Source organism: Podarcis cretensis (genome assembly GCF_951804945.1).
Source record: "Podarcis cretensis genome assembly, chromosome: 11".
Lineage (NCBI taxonomy): Eukaryota > Metazoa > Chordata > Lepidosauria > Squamata > Lacertidae > Podarcis > Podarcis cretensis.
The window spans coordinates 3,442,034-3,469,256 of record NC_137180.1 but is presented as its reverse complement, the minus strand read 5'-3'; the positions used below and the strand labels follow the sequence as shown (position 1 = coordinate 3,469,256).

The window sequence follows — 27,223 nt, the reverse complement described above, 5'->3', positions numbered from 1 at the left end:
AGGTGAAAAAGTGGGGATCAAGATAAAGAAACATTGTGGAGGAGTGTTTATGAGTTGGAAAAGGACCAGAGAGAAAAGGGTTAAGCAACTTCTGGCTTATTAGACTCCAGACTGATTATTGCCTTAAAAATTCTCTCCATCTGAAAATGACCAGAGGGGAAAGGGTTAAGCTGCCTCTCTCCCTCTTCCCTCTCTCTGCCCCTACTAGCAGCCTGCCTAGACTGACCTGGGGTCATGTGCTGCTCAGACTGTTCATAGGAACAGCGCCTTCTTCTCAGAGATGCCTTGTGCTGTAGCACCCTGCTTGTGGTTAACGCTTAGCTGGAATGAAATATTCAACGCAGCAATAGAGAAATTAAAATAATAATTTATTTGTCAGACAAATAAATATGAGGCACAGTGGTATATGGTTACCAAGCTCTGGCCTGGCCTCCTGCCGTTATGGCCAGCACTTATATTTCCTTAATCCAGCCCCCTTGCTCCTCCTGTGGCTGCCTCTGTCCAATCAGCCTGGTTGAAATTCCTATTGGCTGTTTGCTAGAACCAATCACAAAAGATACACCCATTTCCTTTTGCCCTTTTATGGAAACAAAAAGCTATATATTCTTCTATCTATAAATGACAAATAAGTAGTAATATATCTTACATGTGTCTCAACAAGGAACCTTAATTACCAGCTCACCTCTTGCCCTCCTTGCCCTATTGCCCTCCAAAACAAATGGTTAATCTTAAATTTTTATCTTAAACAGATGTCAAGGATCTTGAGTTCACATCATCATTGAAAGATCTCCTTCTCTTGGAGGTCTTTAAACAAAGGCCTGACAACCATATGTGTGCTCTAATGATGTTTCCTGCTTGGCAGGGGGGCTGGGCTGATGGCTGATGGCCCCTGTGATCTCTTCCAACTATATGAAGTAAGAATCTAGCATAAGGATTTAACATTTCTTTCTTTCTAAATCCTTTGCATAATTACATTTAAGCCAATATATTTAATACATAACATAGATAGCTTTTTAGAAGAATAAACCTTCTCAAAGTAAAAAAGGAAGGAACAGTTTCCAGCCTCAAAATAAGATAGGAAGAAACCTATCTTCTCCAGCCAAGCCAGTTGCCTTTTTCACTGCTCTTGACCTTTCAACCTTAGGAAAATATGGCTCAAGTTTAATGGGAGGCACATGGTTTTATTTTACTATTTACCCACTCTTAATTATGTTTATCTCTTTTTTTTATCTTCTGTAATATGTAGGGTCAGTGTAACCTTGGCTCTCAGCCTGTAATTCCCTTTTTACGACTTTGAGAATTGTTTTCTGCTATAAATCAGGGGGCCCCCTTGTCCAGGAGAATAAACATTGCCAAGGTTCTTAGGCAGCTGGTCTTCTGCCTGGCATAAACATTTGAAAATCTTTAAGCTCTTTTTAAGATACAGGCCTTAATCAAAAATATAAGCTTTGATAAAAATGCAGGCTCAGATGCCTCAGTGCCAGAAGTAGGATGCCAAACAAATGAGGCCTATAGATGGGACTTGTTATTTCAAAGGAAGTCTATGCCATTTCTTCCCTATGTTCCTTTAGCAAGCAAGCAGTGTATTGTGTTGCATAGTTTTGTGGTATTTTTAAATGAGAGTTTAACATTTCCTTGTTTTATAGGAAGCTGTACACTAAATTTAGGAGCACAAGCTCAAAAGCAGTAAAGCGCTTTCCTGGATAAAGTAAATAAATACACTTGGAAATGAATACCTAAGATCCTTTTTTGACTTTGACCTTTTTGCTTCATTTCCTGATTCTTATTAATTATTTACTTAGAACAATTTAATTCAGTCTGTTTTAGGAGATGGCATTTTCTGTTTAAAATTTGAATGTGCAAAAATCTGAAACAAGAAGGGAATCGAAGTTAGAGCTCCTAATGTCTTACAGTGAAATCTACTAAGAAAGTGCAGAAAATGGGTGGGGGTGAGCACTGATTAGGTAAAAAGGTAAAGGACCCCTGGATGGTTAAGTCCACTCGAAGGTGACTATGGGGTGCGGCGCTCATCTCATTTTTCCGGCCAAAGGAGCCGGCGTTTGTCCACAGACAGTTTTCTGGGTCATGTGGCCAGCAGGACTAAACTGCCTCTGGCACAACGGGACACTGTGACGAGTGCCAGAGCACACGGAAATGCCGTTTACCTTCCTGCCACAGTGGTGCCTATTTATCTACCTGCACTGGTGTGCTTTGGAGGCTCCCCCTCTTTCCCCTGCAGTGCTGACCCTTCACAACCTTTCACTTTGATATCCTGCAATCTTGGTGGGATCATTTTTATAAATAGACGATCAGAATAAAAGTACCCAGGAAACAAAAAAGATGCTTAAAAATGAATGAAAGAAAAAGTTCAAACCTTTCCTAGATTTGAGATTTCTGAAAGTCTGAAAATTTCACAATTTGTGGCTCTCCCCACAAAAAGCCAGTTTCCTTTGAAGCTTCACTACTCAGCAAAAAGAATGGAATCTGCTTAAAACTGCAGCACATCCTTGACTTCTTTATCACATGTTGGTGTCAGTCAGTCAATTGACCAATAGGAATGTTGGTGGAAGACTAACAGCACCCCCTGCTGGTGTCTGGGGTGGAGCTTTTTAAAAGAGATTTCCCAAAGTTGTTGAGCCGGCCAGCAAGCCCCGCAGCATCATCAGTATTGGAGAGAGATCCTTAATGTGGCATAAAGGTCAGACACGTCTCTAGCCCCATCATGTGATTCAGCGTACGGCCCTCGTGTCTTTTTATTTAGGTCCTTCCTGCCTGGCCCAAGAATAAACTGTTCAGAGCCCAGCGTGCTCAGTGTGTCTCCGAAGCACCTTCTGTCTTTCATTTGTTCCTCTTTTCTCTTGAGAGAGCCCTGCTTTCTTAGCATCCACTTCTTATGCACAGGGAATAACAGAACTTTGAAGTATGTCTCCTAAAATACTGATAATCATCCTCAATTAAAATGAATAATGAATTTTAATTTGCTACTTACCCTTAGGATACAGTTGAGTAGCTAAGAGCTCATTTCAGCTTATACACTGACTTGAGTTCTCTTAGGGATCCATTTTGAATTAATGCTGTATTGGCTCCATGGCTTTACTCTGGTTCTTGGAAGTATTTATTTGTATCATTTTATCACACATTCTCTTTCTTAACTAGAACTAATATTACTGGCCCCAACTGCTAGGTCATTTGTGATAAATGGCATGCTTCTGAACCCCAGTCCAAAAGACTGGTATCTCTTTTTCTGGAGGAGCTAAGAGTGGGACTGCACCAGGAGAAAAGTCAGTGAACCAGAGGCAATTAGTTGCATTAGTTTTATAAATGGAATTTACAGCAACAGAGATTAAGCTACAGATGAGCTTTGCTACAGGATTCTCTGCTGATGCTTAAGAGACACCAACAACAGGATTTGATGAGCTCAAATTCAGGTTTCTAAACAGGGACATTCGGGATCTTCATTTTGGGTCATCCATTAACACTTATTCTCATGTGAACCTATCAGTAGTTTTAAGGAAAACACTCACAGGCTGTAAATACAACAGGATAAACATTTCTTGTTGAGGGCAATCATTGCAGTTGTTTCCCTGGTGCTTTTGACTCACCCACCCCATGCTTGCTGACTTATATCTCACATCAGGCCTGGCAAGGATGAGCATGGTTTTGCCCAAAACAGGCTCTGAAGCTTGGCAGGCCAGAGGATCCCCACCTGTGGACAAATGGAAGGGGCTAGCCCTAGTCTCATGATGGTTTGCTTTTCATTTCTCATGGCTTATTGATTTATTTAAAATATTCCTATACTGTACTGCTTTTCATTTAAAAAGAAACAAAGCAAAGCTTAAAGGTAGAATCACAACAATTTGTGAAAAGACATGAAAAGTACCGCAAGGCAAGCAGCAACTCTTGAGCCAGTGCAGTTCACAATAAGATGATTTTACTGGCAAGCAAAGTGTTCCTCTCCTGCTCTGTTCAAACATTATAGCAAAGCTACAGATGCATTTTGTAATGTTTTCCAGTGGCAGGGATGCCTTTAGCACGGCTGCAGTGAAGGCTAACTACAGGGCGAAGCTGGTTTTGAGGACCTAAAAACTGACTGTACCACCTTTTTGCTGCTCCTTGGGTAGTAAGGATGCTTAATTTGATTCTGTCAATTGCAATTAAAACACATCTGATCTGCACCTCCTGGACTATTGTGCATATCAGAACGTTTTATCATCACTTGGATTTCATACTCCTCTGAATATTGTGATGCAAGAGTGAGGCTCCAAAATTATACAAAATGCATATTTAAATATGGTGTTGTTGTTTTTAAATAGCATTTAAACATGTACTTAAACACAACTTTTATTTTAAAAAATGAAGATTAAGCTTGAAACATGACAGAAAAGACTTATGGATAGTGGTTTTAATGTTTTTAATATTTGATGTTCTATTGTGCTTTTAATTCTGTTGGGAGCTGCCCAGAGTGGCAGGGGAAACCCAGCCAGATGGGCGTAGTATGTATAAACAAACAAACAAACAAATAGATAGATAGATAGATAGATAGCAAGCCAGTAGGTGGCACTGCTTGTTAGTTGCTTCTTCCTTAGTCTAACCGTAGCTCTTGCAGAACTCCAGGGAGGAGAATGGATACAAAACTAGGAGGAGTCTGTTTTGCTTGTCAGGGGCTCTTGCTCCACCTACTGTTGGTCTTCCTGCCTTCTTCCCAACCAGCCCCACTGGGCACCAGCCACTACTTACAAGAAGGAGTTGCCTGTGTAGAGGCACCCAAAAGGGAGCACACAGAAGCTTGCAGAGCCATCACAGACACATTTTGGGGCAGAAACGGCTTTTCTTTCAGAATATGCTGAGAAGGCACAGAACAGTTACAGCCTGTCCTCCCAGTTAAACTAGTTTAGCTCTCTGCCTGTGAGCTGCTTTTTAAGCAGTCTTAATTTTTTGAAAAGCAGTAAGCTATGTTTGTAGGGTTTTTTATTTCATTTTAATGGATATTTGTAAACTCCAACTCTTAACAAGCATCAAAATCATTAAAGCTTTAAAACTTTTAAATCTTTAAAATATTAAATTTTCAAAATGCAGAACAAATGACCAGCACTGAAGCAAATTCTCTAAAAATGCTTGGCAAAACAAATAGGTTTTGGGTAGGCAATGGAATATAAGGATTGCATGTGCCTATTTGATTTCAGTGGGAACTTCAGAGCTCAAGTTGCTTCTCAGAGTACAGTGGAACCTCGATTTATGTACGGCTCTACTTACATACAATTCCAGTTACAACCTTCAGTAGGTGCTTCGACTTATGAACTTTCCTCTAGATACGAACAGAGGCTTTGCTGGCAGCCTGGAGCTTGCCCAGCCGGCCGGCTGCAGGGCAGCACTGGGGCATCCGCGGCCGGGGAGAGGCCTCTGGTTTGCCGGAGCCCAGTTTGCCGGCTGCAGAGCACTTGTTTTTCTGACTGTGTGGCACCCACTTCAGCTACTGGTTGATTGTGTGACTGCATAAATGGATAAAAGCCCCCCCCATCCAAACAATGACTACTGTATCATCAGTGCCCGTAAGGAAAAACATAAATGTTATTTTTTTTTTCATTTACAGTACTGTCTTATGTATTTTATAGTACAGTACATTGATTATTGCCTTCATTTTATGGATCTATGGTCTCATTAGACAGTAAAATCCGTGTTAAATTGCTGTTTTAGGGGGTGTTTTTCATTGTCTAGAATGGATCAATTCACTTTTCTATTACTTTCTATGGAAAAGTGCGCCTCTACTTATGTATGTTTCTAGTTAGGACCGGACCTCCGGAATGGATTATGGTTGTAAGTAGAGGTTCCACTGTATACTGAATAGCATAATATCTGTTGGGGGAAGAGGAGGTGATAGGAGGGAGCATTTTGGATTTTTTGTTTTGCCTCTTTCTACTCTTGATCTGGACAGAAGTGCTTTTACAAAATAAAAATGGAGAAGTAGCTTCTGGATTTTTTATGGTCAAGCATCTGAAGAATGAAACCCACTTAACAGTAGCATGCACCTTAACCATGTAAAAAAATTACTCGGATCCTCATGAAAACTAAGGAAATTATTCCACTACCCAAGCAAAACATGTTGATTTCCAATCCAATGGGAACGTTGTATTGTTTCCTTACTGCTTTCACCTTGTTCTGTTATTAATTGCAGTAGTGCTGTTGTAGCTCACCCACACTCACACACCCTACATATTGAGAATAATATTTCATGCATTTGATGAAGTAGATTGGTGTCCACCAAAACCTTTAGTGTAATAAATCTTTTATAGCACAATTCATGTCTTTTCAGAAGTAAGTCCTATTGAATTCATTGCTGCTTACTCTCTGATAAATTGGGTTAGGATTGCATACTTAAAGTTGCCACAGGTCTGTTTCATTTTTGCTGCAAGAGATGTAATACAGATCCCCTTCTGGAATTTATTTGCACCTCATTTAAGTGACCAACATTGCACTTCCTAGTATATGCAGCAGATGAAACAGATTCTAATCCCAAATATTATGTCCAATAAGGAAAACACCATTCTGAAACAGCAAATGGTACTTTGGATAATTTTCGTTATGTTCTTCGAAACATTTTCCCTCTCACACTTGCAGGCTCCCCCAGCTTAATATTTTAGGAATATTATAAAAAGAAAGTCATATCAAGCCTGTATCAAAAACATTTTTATTTGCACACTCCCTTTCTGTACCACCAAGTTCTTATTTACTGCCACAAATGCGGGAGAAAACAACAGCAGCAACAACAACAACCCACCCAACGCATCCCAAACGTTAGACAAGAGGAGCAGGACACTAAGACTTGAAAAAAGAAACCATAAATATACTTGAGAATATATATGGGATGGGGCATGTCAGCATCAAAATGTTCCCCCGAAAGGGGGATCTTGAAATGATTCCAATCTCTCACACACACACAATTTGTGCTCTAAATGTGGACTCAGACCTTATCCTCTTGTCCCTTAGTAGTTATTTTTAAAGTGGTGACCACAGAAATTACAGGCTTGTTGCTTGCTTCCCACATTAAAACAAATATATTATTGTATTTATATCCCACCTTTTCACCCAAGGAACTCAAGGTGGTGTACATGGTTCCCTCCTTATTTAATCCCTGTGAAGTAGGCTAGGCTGAGAGGCAGTGACTGGCCCAAGGTCAGCCAGTGAGCGTCATGTGAGGATTTGAACCCTGGTCTCCCAGATCTTGGTCCAACACTCTAACCACTACACCACACTCCGTTGCCACATGCATGCTTGGCACGCCATCGCCTGCCCACTTCTCTGTTACCTCTGCCTTCACGGGCTAAATGGCACAGGTTCAGCTTCTCACAGGCAATTGGCTGGCAGCCCTCATTCTTTCTTTCTCTGCTTCCACTCTCTCTTGGATGGAAAAATGTGTTGCCATAAATGTCAATTATAGCTTTTGTGTTACTTATTGCCTACAAATACTGAAAAATGAGAAAGTGTTTGCTTCTCATGAAGCCCATGGGAAGAACACACGTTTTGTCTCTTGGCTTCCACCAGGGACAAAAGCTTGTTGTTTTGTAAATGAAAGCAAGGAATTCAGCCCAGGTAATGGTCTAAAGGCGGGGGACGCAGGTGGCGCTGTGGGTTAAAGCCTCAGCGCCTAGGACTTGCCGATTGAAAGGTCGGCGGTTCGAATCCCTGCGGCGGGGTGCGCTCCCGCTGCTCGGTCCCAGCGCCTGCCAACCTAGCAGTTCGAAAGCACCTCCGGGTGCAAGTAGATAAATAGGGACCGCTTACCAGCGGGAAGGTAAACGGCGTTTCCGTGTGGCTCGCCAGAGCAGCGATGTCACGCTGGCCACGTGACCCGGAAGTGTCTCCGGACAGCGCTGGCCCCTGGCCTCTTAAGTGAGATGGGCGCACAACCCCAGAGTCTGTCAAGACTGGCCCGTACGGGCAGGGGTACCTTTACCTTTACCTTTAATGGTCTAAAGAGGCACTGGCTGGCTTGGATAGACCCCTGGTGAAACCTGGGAAATATGGAGATCCTGTGTTGGATGGTGCAGGCAGGGCCTGGATGGGGCTCAAACCCTCCCAACATGAATGTGCACATGTTTATACAGACACCTCTCCAAATTCTATCCTTTGCCCTCTTATGGGGTAAGTCCTGCTAAAGACTTCCATAATGACTGTGGAAGGGTTGCCTGTTCCCCTTGATTGTCCAGAACAATGTCTTCCTATAACTACAGAGGGAATGTTTGGTGCTTTCCATTTTCTGTTCAGTTACCCGTTTCTAGCTCATATTCTCTTTTCCCTTCTGCTATGAGTGTTGGGGTTTCTTCAGTTAGTTCTCTCTGGATAGCAAGTTCTCTTGCAGTAAGAGTTTCCTTAGAATCTCAAGCATGAATTTATGATTAGGAAAATTCTTTCTTTTCTCTGAAAAGGGATGCCTTGGGTGATTATCAGAAGAAGCCCCCTCCCCAGCCTCCTCCTCCTCCTCCTCCTCTTGTTTGCAAATTCTTCCAGCAACAATTTTTATTCCAAGGAGGCCTCAAACATTGTAAACAATTATTTTCTGCAACTTAAGAATTTGGGATGGACAGATCTCTCAGTTTTGGTTTCTCTCTGTTTCTCATTTTTCTAATTTTAAATTCATATCTCCATATTTTTGCAGCATTTTGTGATTTTTAAAAAGACCCTCAAGAAAAATAGAGTGCAATTTAGTGTGAATTTCCCCTAATAAGCACACTGTTGTAGGCAGTTTTGACTAATTTCCTCTAATATTATGCATTTCAATGCAGACTTTTCTCATAGATGCATTTCTGTACACATGATATGCTTGAAGAACCACATTGCAAAATGCAGAAAAGTACAAATTTTGAAGGATACCTGGAATTCAGTTTGCATATTGGTTTGAGAGCTGCAAATTAGGTAGTTTCTCAGTGGGCAATGATTGGCAGAGCCAACTTTTTCTAATTTTCTCCCCATCCTCCTTCCTGCTGAGCTGCACAAAGGAATAACTGAGGCCACATTCACATCATACATTTAAAGCACTATTATATGACTGTAATATAGTCATGGCTCCCCCGAAGGACCCTGCAAGTTGTAGTTTGTTTTGGGTGCTGAGAGTTGTTAGGAGACCCCCTTTTCCCCCTCGCAGAGCTACCATTCCCCAAGTGGTTCAACAATTAGTCCCTCTTCCCAGGCAAACCTGGGGGTTGTAGCTCTGTGAGGGAAAAGGGGGTCTTCTAACAACTTTCAGCACCCTTAGCAAACTACAGTTCCCAGAGTTCTTTGGCGGGAGACGTAACTGCTTCAAGTGACATGATAGGGCTTCATGGTCCAGTTGTGGCCTCTGAGTAAGGAAGACGAAGGTGAGAGGCTGTGCCCTTCCCTGGACAGATTGCAAGCAGGCAGAGCTGACTAAAGTCAGGCTGTTGAGGTCATACCAACATGAAACAAAAATAGATGCAACTTTCAGTGGTGGAAAATAATGACTTGTAAAATATACACAGATTTTCTAGTTAGCATATGGAACAAGAAACCTGTGTGACATGTTTCCCATACTTTAGCAAAGCAAAGAAATATGTATTTCTCAGCAATAATGGGAGAGTCAAATGCAGATATTGGACATGTGTTTTGGAAAATTCTGTATCAGTGATTCACAAAAAATATGCCCATTTTCTAACTTCTTTCAAAAATGAGCAGGACAATATCACTTCTGAAATGGCCCTAATCAAAATGGTGCCCACCATGATGAATTACAACTTCATTTTAGGAGCTGATGGGACAAGCAGCCCAACTTCTTCAGACCTGGGGCCCACTGCTATCACCAAGCTTCAATATGGGATTCACTTCTTTCTTTCTCTCTCTCTCTCTCTCTCTCTCTCTCTCTCTCTCCCCAACCCTCCCTCCTTCCCTTTTATAATCTTTCACTTCTATAACCATTTTTTATCCTTCTATAAACCAAGCTCCATTCATTTGATATCAGTAACTCAATATCAGCATATAATACATTTTAGAAAATATGCAAGTACCGTAAGTAAATATCAAACCGTCTTATGTAAAGCTCTAAGGGTCAAAAATCAAATAATGTAGTCTGCCAATTTTAAAATACCTTTGGCTCCAAGCCATTGCTAAAAGGTAAATGTACCCATGTCCCGGTGATCTCTTGTGCCAATCCTAGGAGATTCCTCAGAGTTGATAGAACAGCTGGGGAGTTCTGTGGGGCAGTTTTTTGTCTTTCTTTTTAAACACCTCTAAAAACAAGTTGAGTGTGATTGTATATACACTCCTTTGGATCATTGTCAACTGTAATGATGATGATGATGATGATGATGATATTTGTATACCGCCCTTCATCCAAAGATCACAGGGTAGTTCACAACATAGTAAAATACTGCTGAATATGTTGAGCTAAACATTTTGACATTTTTAATCTGTGTGTGTGTGTGTGTGTGTTTTATTATAGTAGCAGTGATGCATCACACTGGAGCAGGACTAATTATCCTGGCTGCTTTGCAGAAACATTTTTATGAGAAAATTGCCCCCTCTCCTTCCCAATCTTTTGCCCTCAAAATGATGTGGCATAAACAAAACATGAAGTGTGTGTGTGTGTGGGGGGGGCTCCAGCTCACTGCAGGCAGATGGTGTCTTCCACTCCCACTTGGAACACTCACTGCCGTTCCAAACAAAAAGGAGGATATTTGAAAGGCTTTGGCACTAGTGTAAATTGATTAAACCTCAATTAGGAACACTGCCAAGGGCCATCATTTGTCAATTTTATAGTGACCTTATTAGATGGCCCAGAACATATGATGAACTGGATTAATTTATAGCAGGGATGCACAGCGTAAATCACTCTACTGTTTACTACTTTTTCTCACCCAAGAATAGCATGGCTATGTTAACTACAAAAGTTTTTTTCTTTATCTTTTTTCAATTTTATCACTGTGCTCTTTTTAATCCATTCTATACTGGTACCCTTTGCTTTTTCTCTCTTCACTCCAAAACACACATTTTTAAAAAAATAATTCTGTTCATCTTGCTTCCTTCCTTTCCCCCCTCTACTTCATCCTGTGCTCTGTTGTATCACAGCCCAGCCCAGTCCACTCGCTTCTCGCTTTCTCTCTGCACCGCCAGACATGACTGTAACCCTCTCTGAGCTTCTCCCTCTTTCGCTTTCCCTTTACCTCCAGGTCTCTCAACAGCCTCAATTTCCCTTTTGTAGCTCATCACATTCCCCCTTCCTTCTACCACCCCAGAGAGCTGCAGCTACACTTCTATTATTCCTCTTTTTTCTTTCCTTCTCCCATGGATTTCTTTGCAGCCTCATTACTCTCAGCTATTCCTGAGATAGCACACATATCTCTATTTTTCTCTCTGCACCTCACTGCCAGTGGAGGCTTGTCTGCTAGAGAAAATGGGGCACTGCCCTACCAATTTCTGTCTGCTCTCAGCCAGCCCCAATCCGCCTTCTTACTTACTTACATCCAGCCTAGGGGGTGGTACTGCCTGACAGCTTCTTGCTCCTCTGTAGAACTTGTCACAGAGAGGACGGGGCAAATATAGAATTAGTTGGCTCTGCCTGTTGTTAGCTCTGCTCCACCTCTTGTTGACATCTCTGTCTTCTTCCTTACCAGTCCAATGAGCCAGCCATCTTTACTCTTTCTCCATCCCACAATTTTTCAGCATTCTGACTTTGGTGGCAATAGCATAAACAGCCTTCAACATCCGAACATAAATGACTTTCACCCTCCCAGCATAAACAACCTTCAATACATACCAGAGAAATAATGTTGGACATGACTAGGCTGTGCAGCACAGCCGGCCACAGCATGGTGATCTCCACTGCACACCCCCAAATTCAGAGTAGGAGCAACACAGGGGATGGGATGGAGTCTTTCCCCTATTTCCCCAGGTTTTAAACCCTTTTAACACAACCAACCAGAAGCAGTGAAGCCAGAATGCTAAGTTTTAAACCCACCTAATCAACACTTCCCCAAACAATATATGAACTGAAACTCATCTAACCTTCAAAATTTGGAGTTTTCTGAATTTTGCGAAGCGGTTCCCTAACCCAAAACTGTTTATAAAAATGAATATATTGGGGAAAGTGTGCATAACAACGCTTATATTGATGAAAATAACATACAAAATGGCATTAGGGAAATTCATTGCAAACATCTGACTATTACACAAAGCTGCATACAAAAATGTGTACATTAAAGAGAAACCTGCAATAAAATGCTGATGAATTTTCATGAGGACTTTTAAAAGAAATCACAAATCAACATGGAAATGTGGTGAAGTGAATGTAATACTGTGAAAAAAGCATAAACAGAGAAAGGGCTAGATTTAGGGTTTGATTTGTGCATCCTGCCGACGGGGCAGTAAAAGAGAGGCTGTTGAGAGAGAACAGTATTGCATACGCACTTTTTGAAGTGAGTGCCTTTTGTAGGACTTTTCAGACAAAGCCCCCAAACCCTAACCATTTAAACTTAGGGGAGTTTAGAAGAGGGGGAAATATGTGCCGTTTTCAGGTGTGAACATTTAATAATGTTTAACAGTAATTTCTGAGACGGTAGAAATTAGTAGATGGTGGATACTGTGGGAGAACTTCATTTAACATTGCTTTATTTGACTTTAAATTTTGTTTTAGAAATGCAGAGAGAATCAAGTAATTTTTTGTATTGTAATTTACAAGGCTTCATTCCAAGGATTGTTGAGAGCACTTAAGACGGTAATCATATACATGCTTTACTTGGGAATAATTCCTTTGGTACTAAGTGAGAACCACTTCTGAATAAATGGTCTAAGCACAGTTTAGCATAGGCAGTAATATAGTTTACGGGGGGGGGGGATGGCACCCTTTGAATTTGTCCAGGCATGGTGTCAAAATAATTATTGAATATGATTAGAACTTTTAAATAGATACCCTGTTACAGTATTTGATTGCATCTCAATTGCATCTGCCTAGGATCTTGCTATAGTAGTAGTTAAATTACTCACTAGATGGCAATATTGATCCATATAAATATAGTTGAGATGCATACACAGGATCTTTAAAGGAAGAGTAGAGTAATTAAAAATGATTTTCTATGTGGGATCTTAAAAAGTAGTTGTGGGGAAGAAAGATAAAAGGAACAGTAGCTCAAGGAGTCCCTAGATGAATCAGTTTGTGTGCAACGAAGAAATCTGGGTTGAAAGAAATTGCATAAAATGGGGTGTATTCTGTAGCTAATTGATCAATGTCTAGTAAACACATTCAAACACGGGACGAGCTACTGCCTTGGGTAAATTCAGCAGAGTCCGAAGCAGTGACATTTGCATAGCACCCAACAAGCACCTCTAAACTGCAAGCATAAACTGGCTTAAACCTCCCCAGGGCATTCAGCCCTGGGAACAGGCTAGGGATCTCTAATATAGCCTTTTAGCAAAAATTCTCAAGCTTCCTCATAGGATAAAAGTTTCTATACCATTTCAAATCAGCACAAGAAATTGGGGTGTTTCAATGAAAACAAAGACAAGGTATGTATAAACATGTTTCAGTATAGAAGTATATGCCACCCTGAGCCCTGTTTAATACATCTGGGGAATTTTTCCACTTAGATGAATGTGTGGTGTCTTTGGAAAACAAATTGTATTGTGTAAAACTCACACTAGGATTTCCAACTCCTGTTCTAAAAGAGTCCCTGTGAGTTTTTAGGACAACAGAGCAAGGAGTAGCTTGGCATCTATGGGGTGCAGCTTTTTAGCAGCACACCTGCTAACCTTTTCTTTGTCAAGCCAAGGCACAGGATTCCCCATTTGCTCAGGACCTGGCAATACTAGAACAAGCTTGGATTGGCAGACTTGCTTTAAAGGCAGCACAAGTAATCTGCATAGAGTGCTGAGCATTCAAGGCTTTTATGCAGCTTTAAAGCAAAAGGAAGCATTGTTCAGTTTTGCAAGGAGCTAAGCGCTATGATCCCAATCTGGAAAATGTGGTTAGAACCTTTTCAACCCTCAATCATGCTTTCTCATGGGATGGCCTGGGACCTAACAGGGTAGCTATTGTATTCTCCACCCCCTCCCAATCACTGACTCATACTTTGTTTATCACTAATGCAACTAGATCAAACGGATTTTAATATCACATTTCCATTTTTAAAATGTTGCAATTATTACATGTTTTGGTTGGATTAGGACCAAGTCTGCCATTTCCAGGGGGGCTCCCTCCAATTGATACCATATTTTTATTTGTACATTTTTATTTATCTTCATGCCAGGAAATGTCTTGCTTAAATTGCTGCATACCAGGCTGCTGTTAAAGGCACAAAAGCAAAGACAGAAAAATGGTGGCAACCTCTCCTGCTCATGGTCAATTTCTAGGAAGGGAGGTACAGAGGAGGTTGTTTAGAAGACATGCCTGATGACCTGGAAGTCTTACCAGAATCAAAGGAGAACAGGGATACATCTGAGTGAATAATTCATCTTTAGCTTCTGTACCTCCTCCTAGGGGTGTTGGAGAATATAGACGAAAGTGGAAAAGGAAGCAGACATTGCTTCAGTTTGAATGTTTGTCTGTGGTCAGGAATGCGAATTAGTCAAGTGAATGAAATAGGCAATTATTTTTTACATTGTTTCAGTTTCCTGTTGAAATGAATGTGAGTTACATAAGTTACATAAATAGTTGTTACAGTAAATAATGGACAGGGAGATTAATAACTTAGTATTTGGCAGAAAGTGAACTGCAGCATGACAGAAACAGCACTGATTGCAACAAACACAGGTCAACATGGAAATTGCTGTCTTCTTAGTACCTTAAAGGTAAAGGGACCCCTGACCATTAGGTCCAGTCATGGCCGACTCTGGGGTTGCGGCGCTCATCTCGCTTTATTGGCCGAGGGAGCCGGCGTACAGCTTCCAGGTCATGTGGCCAGCATGACTAAGCCACTTCTGGCAAACCAGAGCAGCGCACAGAAACGTCGTTTACCTATTTATCTACTTGCACTTTGACGTGCTTTTGAACTGCTAGGTTGGCAGGAGCAGGGACTGAGCAATGGGAGCTCACCCCATCGTGGGGATTTGAACCGCCGACCTTCTGATTGGCAAGTCCTAGGCTCTGTGGTTTAACCCACAGCGCCACCTGCGTCCCTTCTTAGTACCTTACTGACCCTGATCTCTGTAGGAAAGAGCTCAGAAACTGGACTGCATTGCCAACTTCTAGGGAACAGGAAAGACACAAGATCAACATAAGGACTGGCTAAACCAAACCTGAATTCGTTTTCAGTGCTTTCTACCCCTTTTATTTCCCTCTAAAGGGAAGAAGCTGCTTCATGGACTGCATCACCAATGCCACAGCCCATAAAACATGGTCTGCCTCTTCCTTCAACGTATTATATTTTAAAGTTCAAACTAATTAAATCCCCTTTTCCATGGTTGCGCACTGCATGGTTTTGTCTGTGGCAATCCATACTGGTTGAACAGTCTTTCTTCCCTGGTGGACTTGCCTGACAGCACCTTTATACAACTTCTATGGACAGGTCAAGACTTCTCATTCCTTCAGTTTCTTAGCACTTTTGGGAGTGGAATATTTAGGTTCTTTTGGCTTTTTAATATATGTACACTTTTAATATATATCTTTAATTATATGTACACTGCTTTCAGCCTTATAAGGAAAGGTGCTGAAGAACTAAATATTTTAGCTGTTGTCTTGGTGTCTTGGACATTTCAATGAACAGCAAGTTCAAGCAGCTCTTCTGTGGCCACTGGTTTGTATGCATTACCCTTAAATTAAAGGGACTTTAAGGGAGGATAAGTTTAAAAAATACAAGAGAAACTCTGCCATAGATATCAGTACAATATGCATCACCTGAAAGCAAGGTAAACAACTGGTTGGTTTCTGTAATTAAAACACTTCTTATGGGTATGAACCAAACATTGCTCACCAGGAAAACATCACTTTTCTTGCTATGCAAGACACCTAACAACAAGGTTATCAATCATCACCGTCAAAGTTGGATAAATGATACCCTAACACATGAAACCACATCTTCCAAAGAGTTTACAAAGACAGTATGAACCCATCTATTCGAGATCCGGAATGCAGTTTTACTGGTATAAATCCAGAGTGTTCAGTGCAAGATCAAACAATGATGTTGTGCATTGTAATTAATTTAAGAGTGAGTTCTATTAATGATCCACCTTCTGAGCTCTTTGTTGACAAGAATGTGTATAGTTGTCAAAAAGATCATTAAAGCCCTCCTGATAATGAGCTCGTTTGATACAAGCTCCCTATTTAGTAATTATCACTTGATTGATTCATCAGTGGCTCTGGTGTTTCAGCTTCATAAACAGATCATGAATTGCTCCATTTACGTAATGTAAACATTTTAGAATTCTGTTAACTGAATCCACAACAAACCCAGCCATACATATGCCTCAGGACCAATCCATTCCAAAGGAAACTGCAGGGTTAGAAATACAAGCACACAGAGTCATTATGAGAGGTTAAAGGTAGACTTTTCTTACCTATTTCTGCCACGGTTATCCCAGGAGCTAATTGCCCGTTGTTGCAAGAGCTATAGGTAAACAAGTTTGGTACTGAAGTGAGGTCATAGATAGGTTCCTGCTTGATCTGTTTGATTCCAGTCATGTCTAAGCCAGACTGATCTGGGGAGGGCTGGGCAGAATCCACATTGTAATAGCCTTCGGACTTTGGCAGGTCAATGACGTGCCCGTTTGAATAAGTGCCACCAGTTTCATTGTTTAGGTTGCTCAAGCCATTGGTGATGCTGTTGCTGTAGACTCGGGCCAAGGCTTCAGCCTCGCCACTTTGCTGCTGCCGTTGCTCCTGCAGTCGCTGTTGATGCTTCTGTACCTCTGCGTACAAGCTGTCCCTCTGCTTTTTGGACATTCTTCCAAACTTTACAGCTGAAACAAATCAACCAAAAAAACCCAGGCATTATTGGTGGTGGTGCTGACCTTTAAAGCCCTAAACGGCCTCAGCCCAGTATACCCGAAGGAGCGTCTCCACCCCCATCGTTCTGCCCAGACACTGAAGTCCAGCTCCGAGGGCCTTCTGGCAGTTCCCTCACTGTGAGAAGTGAGATTACAGAGAACCTGGCAGAGGGCCTTCTCGGTAGTCATGCCAGCCCTTTGGAATGCCCCCCCCCCCGCAGATGTCAAAGAGATAAACAACTATATGACTTTCAGAAGACTCTAGTTTGGCTGATTACGTTACATAACTAGTATCCAGTATTAAGATCACTTTACTGTAATTTACTCTCTGTGGAGCCTCCTTTGAAGAGCAACCAGAACCTACAATTGGGCCAGAATGCAGCATCCAGCCTCCTAGCTGGGGGTGGGGTGGGGGGAGTGAGGCTTTCACAGGCTGGTTCTTAAAGAGCTTCCCAGTTTGTTTCAAAATCCTAAAGCTCTGTGTTCAGAGTATATGAAGATGCTCCTTTTACTAAATCATATGTGTTTTGAACTGCTACTGGAAATCTTTCAAAATATTTATGTTTCTATTTACACTGCAGCAGGTTATCTTCTGATTTAAAAGACAGAATTGTGCTCTTTCATTTAAATATATTTTTGTTAGCTCTGGTGACGAAAGGTAGAATATAATTTTAAAAAACACACACATTTGTCTATCTCTGTTTTCATTTCTGAAATGATGGAGGAGACTTGATATGGTAAGATCTGCTTTGATCTCATGGGGGCAGTTGAACCATATGATACCGTCATCACAAAATGGCAACCCGTTGTTCTCTTACATGTGCAGCTGCTGCTACATTTTTGACAGACAAAAGCCTTAGGGTGTAGCCTGTGATCCTTACCCCAGTCACTTACACCAAAGTAAGTCCCGCTGAAACCAATAGGACCTGTTTCCAAGTAAATGTGCCAAGCAGCCAACATCCTGCTGTGAATAATGAGCAGGCCTGCTATTTCTTTTTCATCTCTCCATGTTCACCAAAGAGCAAACCAGTGCTCTATAAAAATGTACAGCCTTCAGATTTGTATCCTGTGTGATTTATCAATTTCCCCCAAACCTTTAATCTGTGCACTAACAGGATTAGTACCTTCTGAAGATAACAAGCCCTAAAGCCCTATTATCACAACCTGTCAACGTGGCTGTTATCTTCACACACTTATTTTGAAGGGAAAAAGAGAGAGAATGTTACAGGTTACAGTTAAGGCCTAGGGGGAAATAACAGACTTGAAGGTAAACACTCTATAGGAATGGCATTTCTTCCAAAGAAGCAACATATTCATGGATTACTTTCCAGACATACATTTGCAACATATAATCTTAAAGTGCTAAATGTGTTCATTCCTCCTGAGATGAAAGAAGAAGAAATTGTGTTTCCATCGGAATAAGTCAATGTCATAATTCAAAGGCATGTCTCCATCATTTGCAAAAGGCAAAGAGACCATTGTACAGTGGCCAATGAAGTTAATCCAATTATTGCTAAGTGATTTTTTTTTTTTGCAAAAGGCAAAGCAAAAGTAAGGTTTTCATGACCCTTTTTTCTAGTTTGATGCACTCTTGACAGCTGTGCTCTGTAGAGTAGGGCACATGGGCACCCTACATAGTCTGGAACCCTCTGCATTGGCAGGATAGATGAGGGCTGCACCTGAAGAGCGCTGCATCCTTTACTGAAAGTTCCCAACGCCTAAAATGAACTCTGAGTGGACAAAGAAACCTGGTGCCAGCAGGGCTGGGCTTGAAGGATGTAATAAACACAAGAAAAGCATATTGAGATCAAAACAGGCCACAGCTTTATTGATTTCAGATGGCAGTAGGTTTTGGTGTAGGCATTAGGCATGTACCCTGAATCATCCAAGCTACTGCTGGTTGATTGCTTGGCAGGGTCGATCCTGAGTTAGGTGTTGCCCTATGACATACATCAAATCAAGGTGACCCCTCCAAGTTCACCACCTCAGGCAGGTGCTATGGCCCATCGGCCCCCAGTCTGGGCATCCAGACAAATGAACCACCCCTGGACCCCATTAACAGGGTACCCCATATTTTGGAGGGGTGGGGCTCTCTCCCTCCTGACTAAGGATCCAACTCTTATCTACTAGCAAGTTGTGACAATTGCTATGAGGAAGGAAAACCCCCAGAAAGGGCCAATTTGCCCGGAGGAATGTTTTCATAGCAAGGCCCTAAGCATGACCTGCCATCTCAACTTTGTGCAGGGGAAAACATGCTGTAAGGGGTGGGAGGGTGGGAGATCCAACTCTGACTGAGGCACTGTAGACAACTGTGGCCCCATTTTAAACCTGGGGAACAGACCTGGTTGAAGTCCAATGGGGAAGTCTCCCTTTAGGTCCACTACCTAGGTCCCACCCATCAGGTTGGACCAGTCACAGGTAGGCCCTGTTAGCCCCCACAGCTGGTGAGGGAAGACATGACGCCCCCCACCGGCCATGTGGGAATCAGAAGCCACCTCTGCCTGGTGGCTAGCAGCCCTGAGCCGCAACTGCTGCTCCCGTTGAAAATGACATGGGAGTCCTTCTGCTTCAAATGTTGCTTGATTTGAAGTGAACATTATCTGCCATGTCTTTATGGATAAATGTAAAACTGTCTAATAATGACTGCTTCTTGGGCTGTATTCTTGGGCTTCTTGTGCACCAAATTCAGTTTTCTGATGAGCAAGAAGTAATGTGACAAACTTCCTTCATAATTCTATGGATTCTGAGCTTACAAATGTCTTCCTTTCATACTTTTATAGCAATTATCATTGTCAGGGGTTCAGGAGCAGAGACACAGGGGAGAGAGGAAACGGAGAGCGAAGGGGAAGAATCTGAGGGCAGCGTAGGGGAGTATGACAGTGGCCCGAGAGATTCCATGAGCTTCTCCAACGATTCAGAAGATTCACAGAGGGGGGCGCCGATGGCCAGGGCAAGGGGGGTCCCAGGGGGGACACACCAGAAGCAAGGGGCCAGCGGGGACTCCCAAAGCAGCAGCGGGAGATCAGGACCAGTTCCCCCACCAGAGCGGAGTGGGGGGGAAGAGTCCCATGAATCAGGGCCAGCGTCTCCTCCAGTAGGGAGAGAAGATGAGTCAGAGCTGGCCACGCCTCCATCGCAGAGTGAGGGAACGGAGGGGAAGTCAGGTCCAGCTAGCCCCCCCGAGGGGGGAAGCAGTGACAGGAGCAGTGTAACGGTCAGGAGAAAGGTTGCTGGCTGGGCGCGCGCGCCAAGTTCAAATGTACAGGCGCGCGGGACAGCAGGAAGCACGGATTGGGAGCCAGGTCCTAAAGCACGCCGGAGGCAGGGGGAAGAATCCGGGGACTCAGCATCAGAAGAGTCCAGAAAGGGCAACACCCCAGCGGACAGGCGGACCCAGAGGAGGAACGAGCAGAGGAGGAGGTGGAGCAAGGCTAGAGTCTTAAACTGGTGTCTGGGGGGTGGAGATTCAGACGGAGCTTCAGCGGTCTAGGGTTTAAGACGTAGGGCTGCACGCCACGGCTTTGAAATCGAAACTGCGTTTCAATAAAGACTTTTGTATATAACAACGGACTGGCGTTGGTCCTTTGTGAGCTGGGACCTCGGGCAGCCCTGACAATCATATTTTGGGCAACATGCATCCTCTATTAAAGCCTGCTGGGTGGCCCTGATGTACCTTAACCATTCTGAAGTGCATATTGACCCCCCATTTTAAGGAAGAGGTGTACAAGTATCATATTTCAGGCTTTTTTCTAGTAGCAATATACCATATTTTTCGCTCTATAGGACGCACCGGACCATAGGATGCACCTTGTTTCAGAGGGGGAGAACAAGAAAAAAAAATTCTCCCCCTCTCTGCTCAGCGCCCCTTCAGCAAAGCAGCAGGAGAAACGGAGCCCCTTCCATTTCTCCTCCCGCTTCGCTGAAGGGGCGCTACGCAGCTCTCCCTCTCTGCTGAAGCCAGGAGAGTCTTGTTCTCCTGGCTTCAGCAAAAGGAACCCGAAGCCTTCGGAGCGCAGCGTGAGTTCCCGTTGTGCTCCGGAGGCTTCAGGCGGCTATCCCTGAAGCCTGGAGAGCGAGAGGGGTCAGTGCGCACTGACCCCTGTCGCTCTCCAGGCTTCAGCGAAAGAAACGCGAAGCCTCTGGAGTGCAGAGGGAGCACTCCCTCTGTGCTCCGGAGGCTTTGCATTGCTATCGCTGAAGCCAAGGAGCCTGCATTCGCTCCATAGGACGCACACACATTTCCCCTTAATTTTTGAAGGGGGAAAAGTGTGTCCTATAGAGTGAAAAATATGGTAAGTGTCTTGTAATATAAACATTATGGGCTACATGGTTTGTAGCTCATCAGAAAGTACTCTAACAATTTCAATACCGCATGTGACTGTCAAGCAGTGAGCTCAAATATATTTATATGTTTGTCTCTGCTCCCAAGTCTCAAAGCAGCTTAAAATAACAAAAAATGCCATATAAAACCACCCACTTCATCAAGCAAAAGAATTGTCACAAATCGCCGTAACAACTGCTGCTTCCGAAATTACTCCTAAAAATGCAGCAAAGGCATGTGCTCTGTAATGTGGTATAGTAGACCTATCTTTGGAAGAGGTTCCAGAATCTGTGATTAACAACAGCAAAGGCTCGGCTCCAGATGTGCACAGACAATTTATATAATTCATGGAACACATATTGAAGCAAGTGCTGAGCAGTTAATCAAAACACCCATCGTGGTACCAAATGGAAAAGGTGCTACCTATGGTATTCTGGACCAACCATACAATAGGGCACTTAGGTAATATGGGTGGCAGTCAGTCAAATTTTACTCAGAACAGATCCATTGAAATCAAAGAAGTTAGGAGCATTAATTTCAATAGGACTACTTTAAGTAAAACTGTTGCCCGTTGTGTTATATATAGTTTATCAAAGTTAACTGGATATAGATTATAATTAGTGATGATAAGCATTTTACAGGATTCTAATGGTAATTAGAATTAGAGGAGTAGTATTAAAATTTATTGAATTTTATTTTTAAGAGCGTTTGTAGCCTGGTGCCCCAGCTGTGCTCCTGGCCCACTGTTAACACAAACATAAAATATCAACCATTTCTGCCACAAGTTCCAGGAGACTCACACTACAGAAGGACATTCAGTTTACATAGCCAGGTATGTGGTGAAACCTCCCTGGATTAGTGTTGGCTGGGACTCATCACCTATAAAGAATGTAGACAGATAAAACTATGGATGGCTTTTATTTAATTTTTTAACTTTTTCTCTTTGTACATTTATTAATAGGACAAGTGGTGCAATTAGGTGATCTTTAACTTTGGACTTCATGGACTTGACATGTTTAGCCTGGAGAAGAGGAGGTTAAGGGGTGATATGATAGCCATGTTCAAATATATAAAAGGATGTCACATAGAGGAGGGAGAAAGGTTGTTTTCTGCTGCTCCAGAGAAGCGGACACGGAGCAATGGTTCCAAACCACAAGAAAGAAGATTCCACCTAAACATTAGGAAGAACTTCCTGACAGTAAGAGCTGTTCGACAGTGGAATTTGCTGCCAAGGAGTGTGGTGGAGTCTCCTTCTTTGGAGGTCTTTAAGCAGAGGCTTGACAACCATATGTCAGGAGTGCTCTGATGGTGTTTCCTGCTTGGCAGGGGGTTGGACTCGATGGCCCTTGTGGTCTCTTCCAACTCTATGATTCTATGATTCTATGATTCTATGACTTCTGGAGGTCTCAATCCCTTTTGGATGAAAATGTGTATTAATTCACTTTGAAATGTGGCAAGGCAGCCCTGCTGCACTGGAGCCCCTCCTAGGAACAGAGGAAACTGACTTATGTCAGAGACCATTGCTCCATCTTGCTCACTACTGTCTACACTTACTGGCATTTCAGGTAGCCCTACCTGCAGACAGTGGCGGAGGAAGGGGGTGCGGTTTGCCCCAGGTGTCATCACTGAGGGGGGTGACAAAATGAGCTTAAAAAAACTGGGCTCACTTTTTAGGAGTGATGTGGTGGCTTATGCGCCTGCAGGTTCTGTGCTGCCTAAAACTGCAGCGTGGGACTTGCGTCTACCTCAGGACTACCTCTCCCTCAGCCGCCCTACAGCTGAGAGGGAGGTGGCGGAGAAGCTCGCCTGGCCCCCACAGGTGGATCGCCCCGTCCCCATGGGCATGGATTGCCCCGCCCCCGGCTGCAGGACATGCCCCCACACCAGGCACCTGAGCAGCTAGCTCCGCCGCTGCCTGCAGTGGGCAGACATTGATCCCGGGATTTCTGCCGGCAAAGCATTTGCTCTACCCCTGAGCTTTGGCCCTTCTCCTGTTATTCTGCTGAGTGGGCCCTGGACTCCATCTCTGAAGTTCTGCCCTGCTGGTACCTCTGAACAGGACTGCTATCAGCATCAAGTATGATAAACTACTGAGGTAAAATTGTTACACATTTCCTTTTGGCAAAACACAAAATCTCAGGAGAAGACTATTTTAAATCCTCTGGAACCTTCCATTTCATTGTCTCCATATGAATGGCTAAACTATAAAGGCTACAAAGATTGACAAGTATCGTGGGGTGAGCAATTCTGCCTTCCTGACTAAATAATAGAAAAGGCTTTCAAACTTTTGGGAGCTTTTGGACAGGTCAAGGACACAGTCCTAGCAGCTGTATTCGAAGACCTGTATGAGCCGACATCAAAACCCTGAAGGGCAGAGAGGAGATACTCCTTTAAAGCCAATACTTTTAACACAATTTCAAGAACCTTTCAGCAGAAATGAGGGCTTATGAAAGAAGATCGCTGAACTTTAACATCCAAGAAGTTGCACTGATTTTAGAAGACAAACTTCATTAACCTTCCTGTGCTTGTTTTGCCACAATTTTTCATGAATTCACAATGAATTACCATAACCATAACAAAACCACTTGGCCAGCAAAATACCATGTGCTAAACATACTTTAAAAATCTAACTTTAAAGTAAACATAAACCACTTATCTCATTCTAAGCTATTCAAAGGTTCATTTTATTTTACACTAACTAAAAAAAACTTTTGTTGTCTAGAGATGAGGGAAAGTGATGGGATAAAAGCATGGCTGAAAGATTCTAAAGGGATGTTGCATCCGAGAATGGGAAATGAGGCAACAGCCAAATCTGCCTTACTTGCTACTGGTGCTTGAATCCTACAGCCCTGGTGGAGTTGTGCAGCTTGATGGGTCAGAAACAAAATCATGAACACTCAATGTATTCACTGTGCCAGATCTGCCTTGCAAGAAAAATGAAAGGCACCAGCGAGGGGAACGTGCCCTTTTGTTATATTTCAACCCAGTGCTTTTTTTCCCCCTAAAAAAAAATGTTTAGGGGTACTCTCATTTTGACTCAAGAAAATCACCTTTTTATAGTTTAAATTGGGAAAAATAAATACAGTAAATGGACAAAAGTACAAAGATTCACAAAATGTTTAGGGGTATGCTTACCCCTGAGTCCCCCCAGAAAAAAGCACTGTTTCAACCTATAGCATATCCTGCACTCCCTACCATATCTCTACTGGGCCTGTGAAATGCAAGGCCTCTGAGCTAGGATTCTTTACTACCGTATTTGGTTTTCTCTCTTTTTTTAATTTCATCAGATTCATCTAAGGAATATCCAATCTGAACATGTAATAACACAGATTTCCATTTTATTACTATTGCTTTCAACACGTACACCTATAATCTAAAAGCTTACATGTAATATTTTAAGAGCAGTAACAAGCACTGTTTCTCCATGGCGCTGTTTAGGCAGAGAGCCTTCTCGGTAGTGGCACCCACCCTGTGGAATGCCCTCCCCTTAGATGTCCAACAGATGTCTATGACTTTTAGAAGACATCTGAAGGCAGCCCTGTATAGGGAAGTTTTTAATGTTTGATGCTTTATGGTGTTTCTATATTTTGCTGGAAGCCGCCCAGAGACCTGTGCCCACCAACATCCTTGCAGCTGCATGTTGAGGGGATGGATGTCCGCAGCCGGGACCTGAGTGTACTCAAGGATCTTCCATGCTACAGACACACAGCCCCAAATTGTGGTGGCTTGTCAGGCACTCAGTGGGACCTACAAATGTGCCCTCATTATCCTCCATTCTGCCACACATAGGTTCCAGCTCCTGTGGGCTGAGGTGTCATCAGCCCTCTCTATGTTGTTTAACAGGGGGTTCACCCTACTCTGAAATACAGTGGTGCCTCGCAAGACGAAATTAATCCGTTCCACGAGTCTCTTCGTCTTGCGGTTTTTTCGTCTTGCGAAGCATGGCTATTAGTGGCTTAGCGGCTTAGTGGCTATTAGCGGCTTAGCGGCTTAGCGGCTATTAACGGCTATTAACGGCTTAGCGGCTTTAAGAAAAAGGAAACAAACTTGCAAGAACTCGCAAGACTTTTCGTCTTGCGAAGCAAGCCCATAGGGAAATTCGTCTTGCGGAACGACTCAAAAAACGAAAAACTCTTTCGTCTTGCGCGTTTTTCGTCTTGCGAGGCGTTCGTCTTGCGGGGCACCACTGTACTGAGAGGAGGCCAAGTGCCAAGTGGAGTGCTGCCTTGCGCCACCCCACTGCTGCTGCTGCTGCCTTCTCCTCCCACCACAGCTGTGGGGCTCTTGGGAGAAGTGGCTGTGGCGATCACAGTTCAGGTGGATCTGCAAGTGGCCAGCCCTCCTACAGCCAAGGTGCTCTGCTGCAGTGCTCCGTTGCTGCCACTGTTTCCCCCTTCCACTACCACCAACTGCAGCTGCTGTGGCAAATGTATTGGCAGCTCCCACTCCAGCCACAGCCCGGCTGGCAGGAAGCTCACCTGGTCTTCCACCAAGCTTGGTGGGCTGGGCTTGGGTCTTAGCCTCCTCCTGGCTTCATATGCATGTGTGACATCACAGGTATGCAATGCTATTTCAGCCCTTGATATGTCCAAACTGAGGCAGTCAGTTATACGGCTGCTCTTGGCCAGAGGTGTAGCTCAGGAGCCTGGAGCGTCGCATGAGCCCTCCGCCCGGGGTGGGGCAAGCCACCTTTTGGGTGGGGCAAGCCGGAGCAGGGCGGGCTACATCGAGCCTCGCCACTGCCTCCCCCTCAGCTGTAGGGTGGCTGAGGGAGAGATGCCTCAAGCTATGGAGACTCTCCTCCACCCACCGACTCTTTACAGAATTGTGGCCCAATACTTATTATTTATTCTTTTGCAAATTGTCCACTAGCAATATCAAACCATTTTATCACCCTTCATGTTAGTCTTTTCTCCAATAGACACCTCATCAAACATCAAAATGCCTTAGGTTTTGGGAAGAGCCATGGTCTCTGTTACAGAGCAGCAAGATGCCTCTCTGTCGGGAGTGAAAAGCAGAGCGCAATGAGTTTCAAAGGATTGATCTGTGGAAGCAGGAAGCAAGCTCTTTACCATCTCGAGACATTCCTAGGGCAAGACACTTCTGCAGTCGGCAGTGTTGGCAACGGTTTCTGTTGGTTCTGTCAATTAAGCAGTTTCTTTGCCTTGGGCAGGAGTATGAGGCATTGTTCTGTTGACTCCTCCTAAAGAATCCCTGGGGGGGGGGGAGAGAGAGAGAGAGAGAGCTTGATTCAATGACATTGTGTAACGTACTTTCTAAATGCTGCTTTTGCGATGTGCAAGAAAAGTCATAAAGATAATGAAAATCATCATGAGATTCTCTTTGCATACCAACCTCTAGAGCCAGTGTGGTATCTATTTATTTTATATTAATTTCTCAAACCCTCAGTGAGTTAGAGACTTCCCCTGCATGCAAAGAAAGGTTCCAGCGGATTGAGCGGAAGAGACTAATAGTGGGTCAGGAAGGTCATTTCTGCATGTGCCATAGAGGGAACTCCATACCCAATCAAAGTAAAAGTTAGGGAGGAACCCTGAAATAGTTCCCTCTGTAATATCACCACCACCACCACCACCATCAATTTCATAGAATTGTAGAGTTGGAAGGGGTCCTGAGGATCATCTAGTCCAACCCTGCAATGCATGAATATGCAGCTGTTCCATTCAGGGATCGAACCTGCAACCTTGGCATTATCAGCACCACAGTACAACCAACATACCCTGCCTTTTCTCCTGACTAGACTCAAGGCAGCTTGCAGATAAAAACAAGAACACTAAAAACAGAAAAAAATTAATAATTAAAATACAATTAAACATCAATAGATTTAAATATATATACATATATAAAATCTGTTTAAAACATATCAATAATTACAATTGAAATGAAAGCTGGTACTTTGCCCCCTCCCCACCCCACCCCATCAGGGTTGCAGCAGAAGAGATTAGGCTAATTGATCTGATA

At 43.2% G+C, this 27,223-nt stretch overlaps 1 protein-coding gene across 2 annotated transcripts in view; it reads right to left on the bottom strand.

Moving 5' to 3' along the window:
* The window catches only part of RORB (RAR related orphan receptor B), a 152,954-nt gene that overhangs the window by 19,710 nt on the left and 106,021 nt on the right, over positions 1 to 27,223 (bottom strand). For both annotated transcript variants that reach the window (XM_079996115.1, XM_079996116.1), the window contains exons 3-4: positions 26,317 to 26,458; positions 16,495 to 16,896 (exon numbers count right to left, since the gene is read on the bottom strand). In XM_079996115.1, coding sequence (XP_079852241.1) covers positions 16,495 to 16,896; positions 26,317 to 26,458 — 544 coding nt within the window. The remainder of the gene's footprint in view (positions 1 to 16,494; positions 16,897 to 26,316; positions 26,459 to 27,223) is intronic.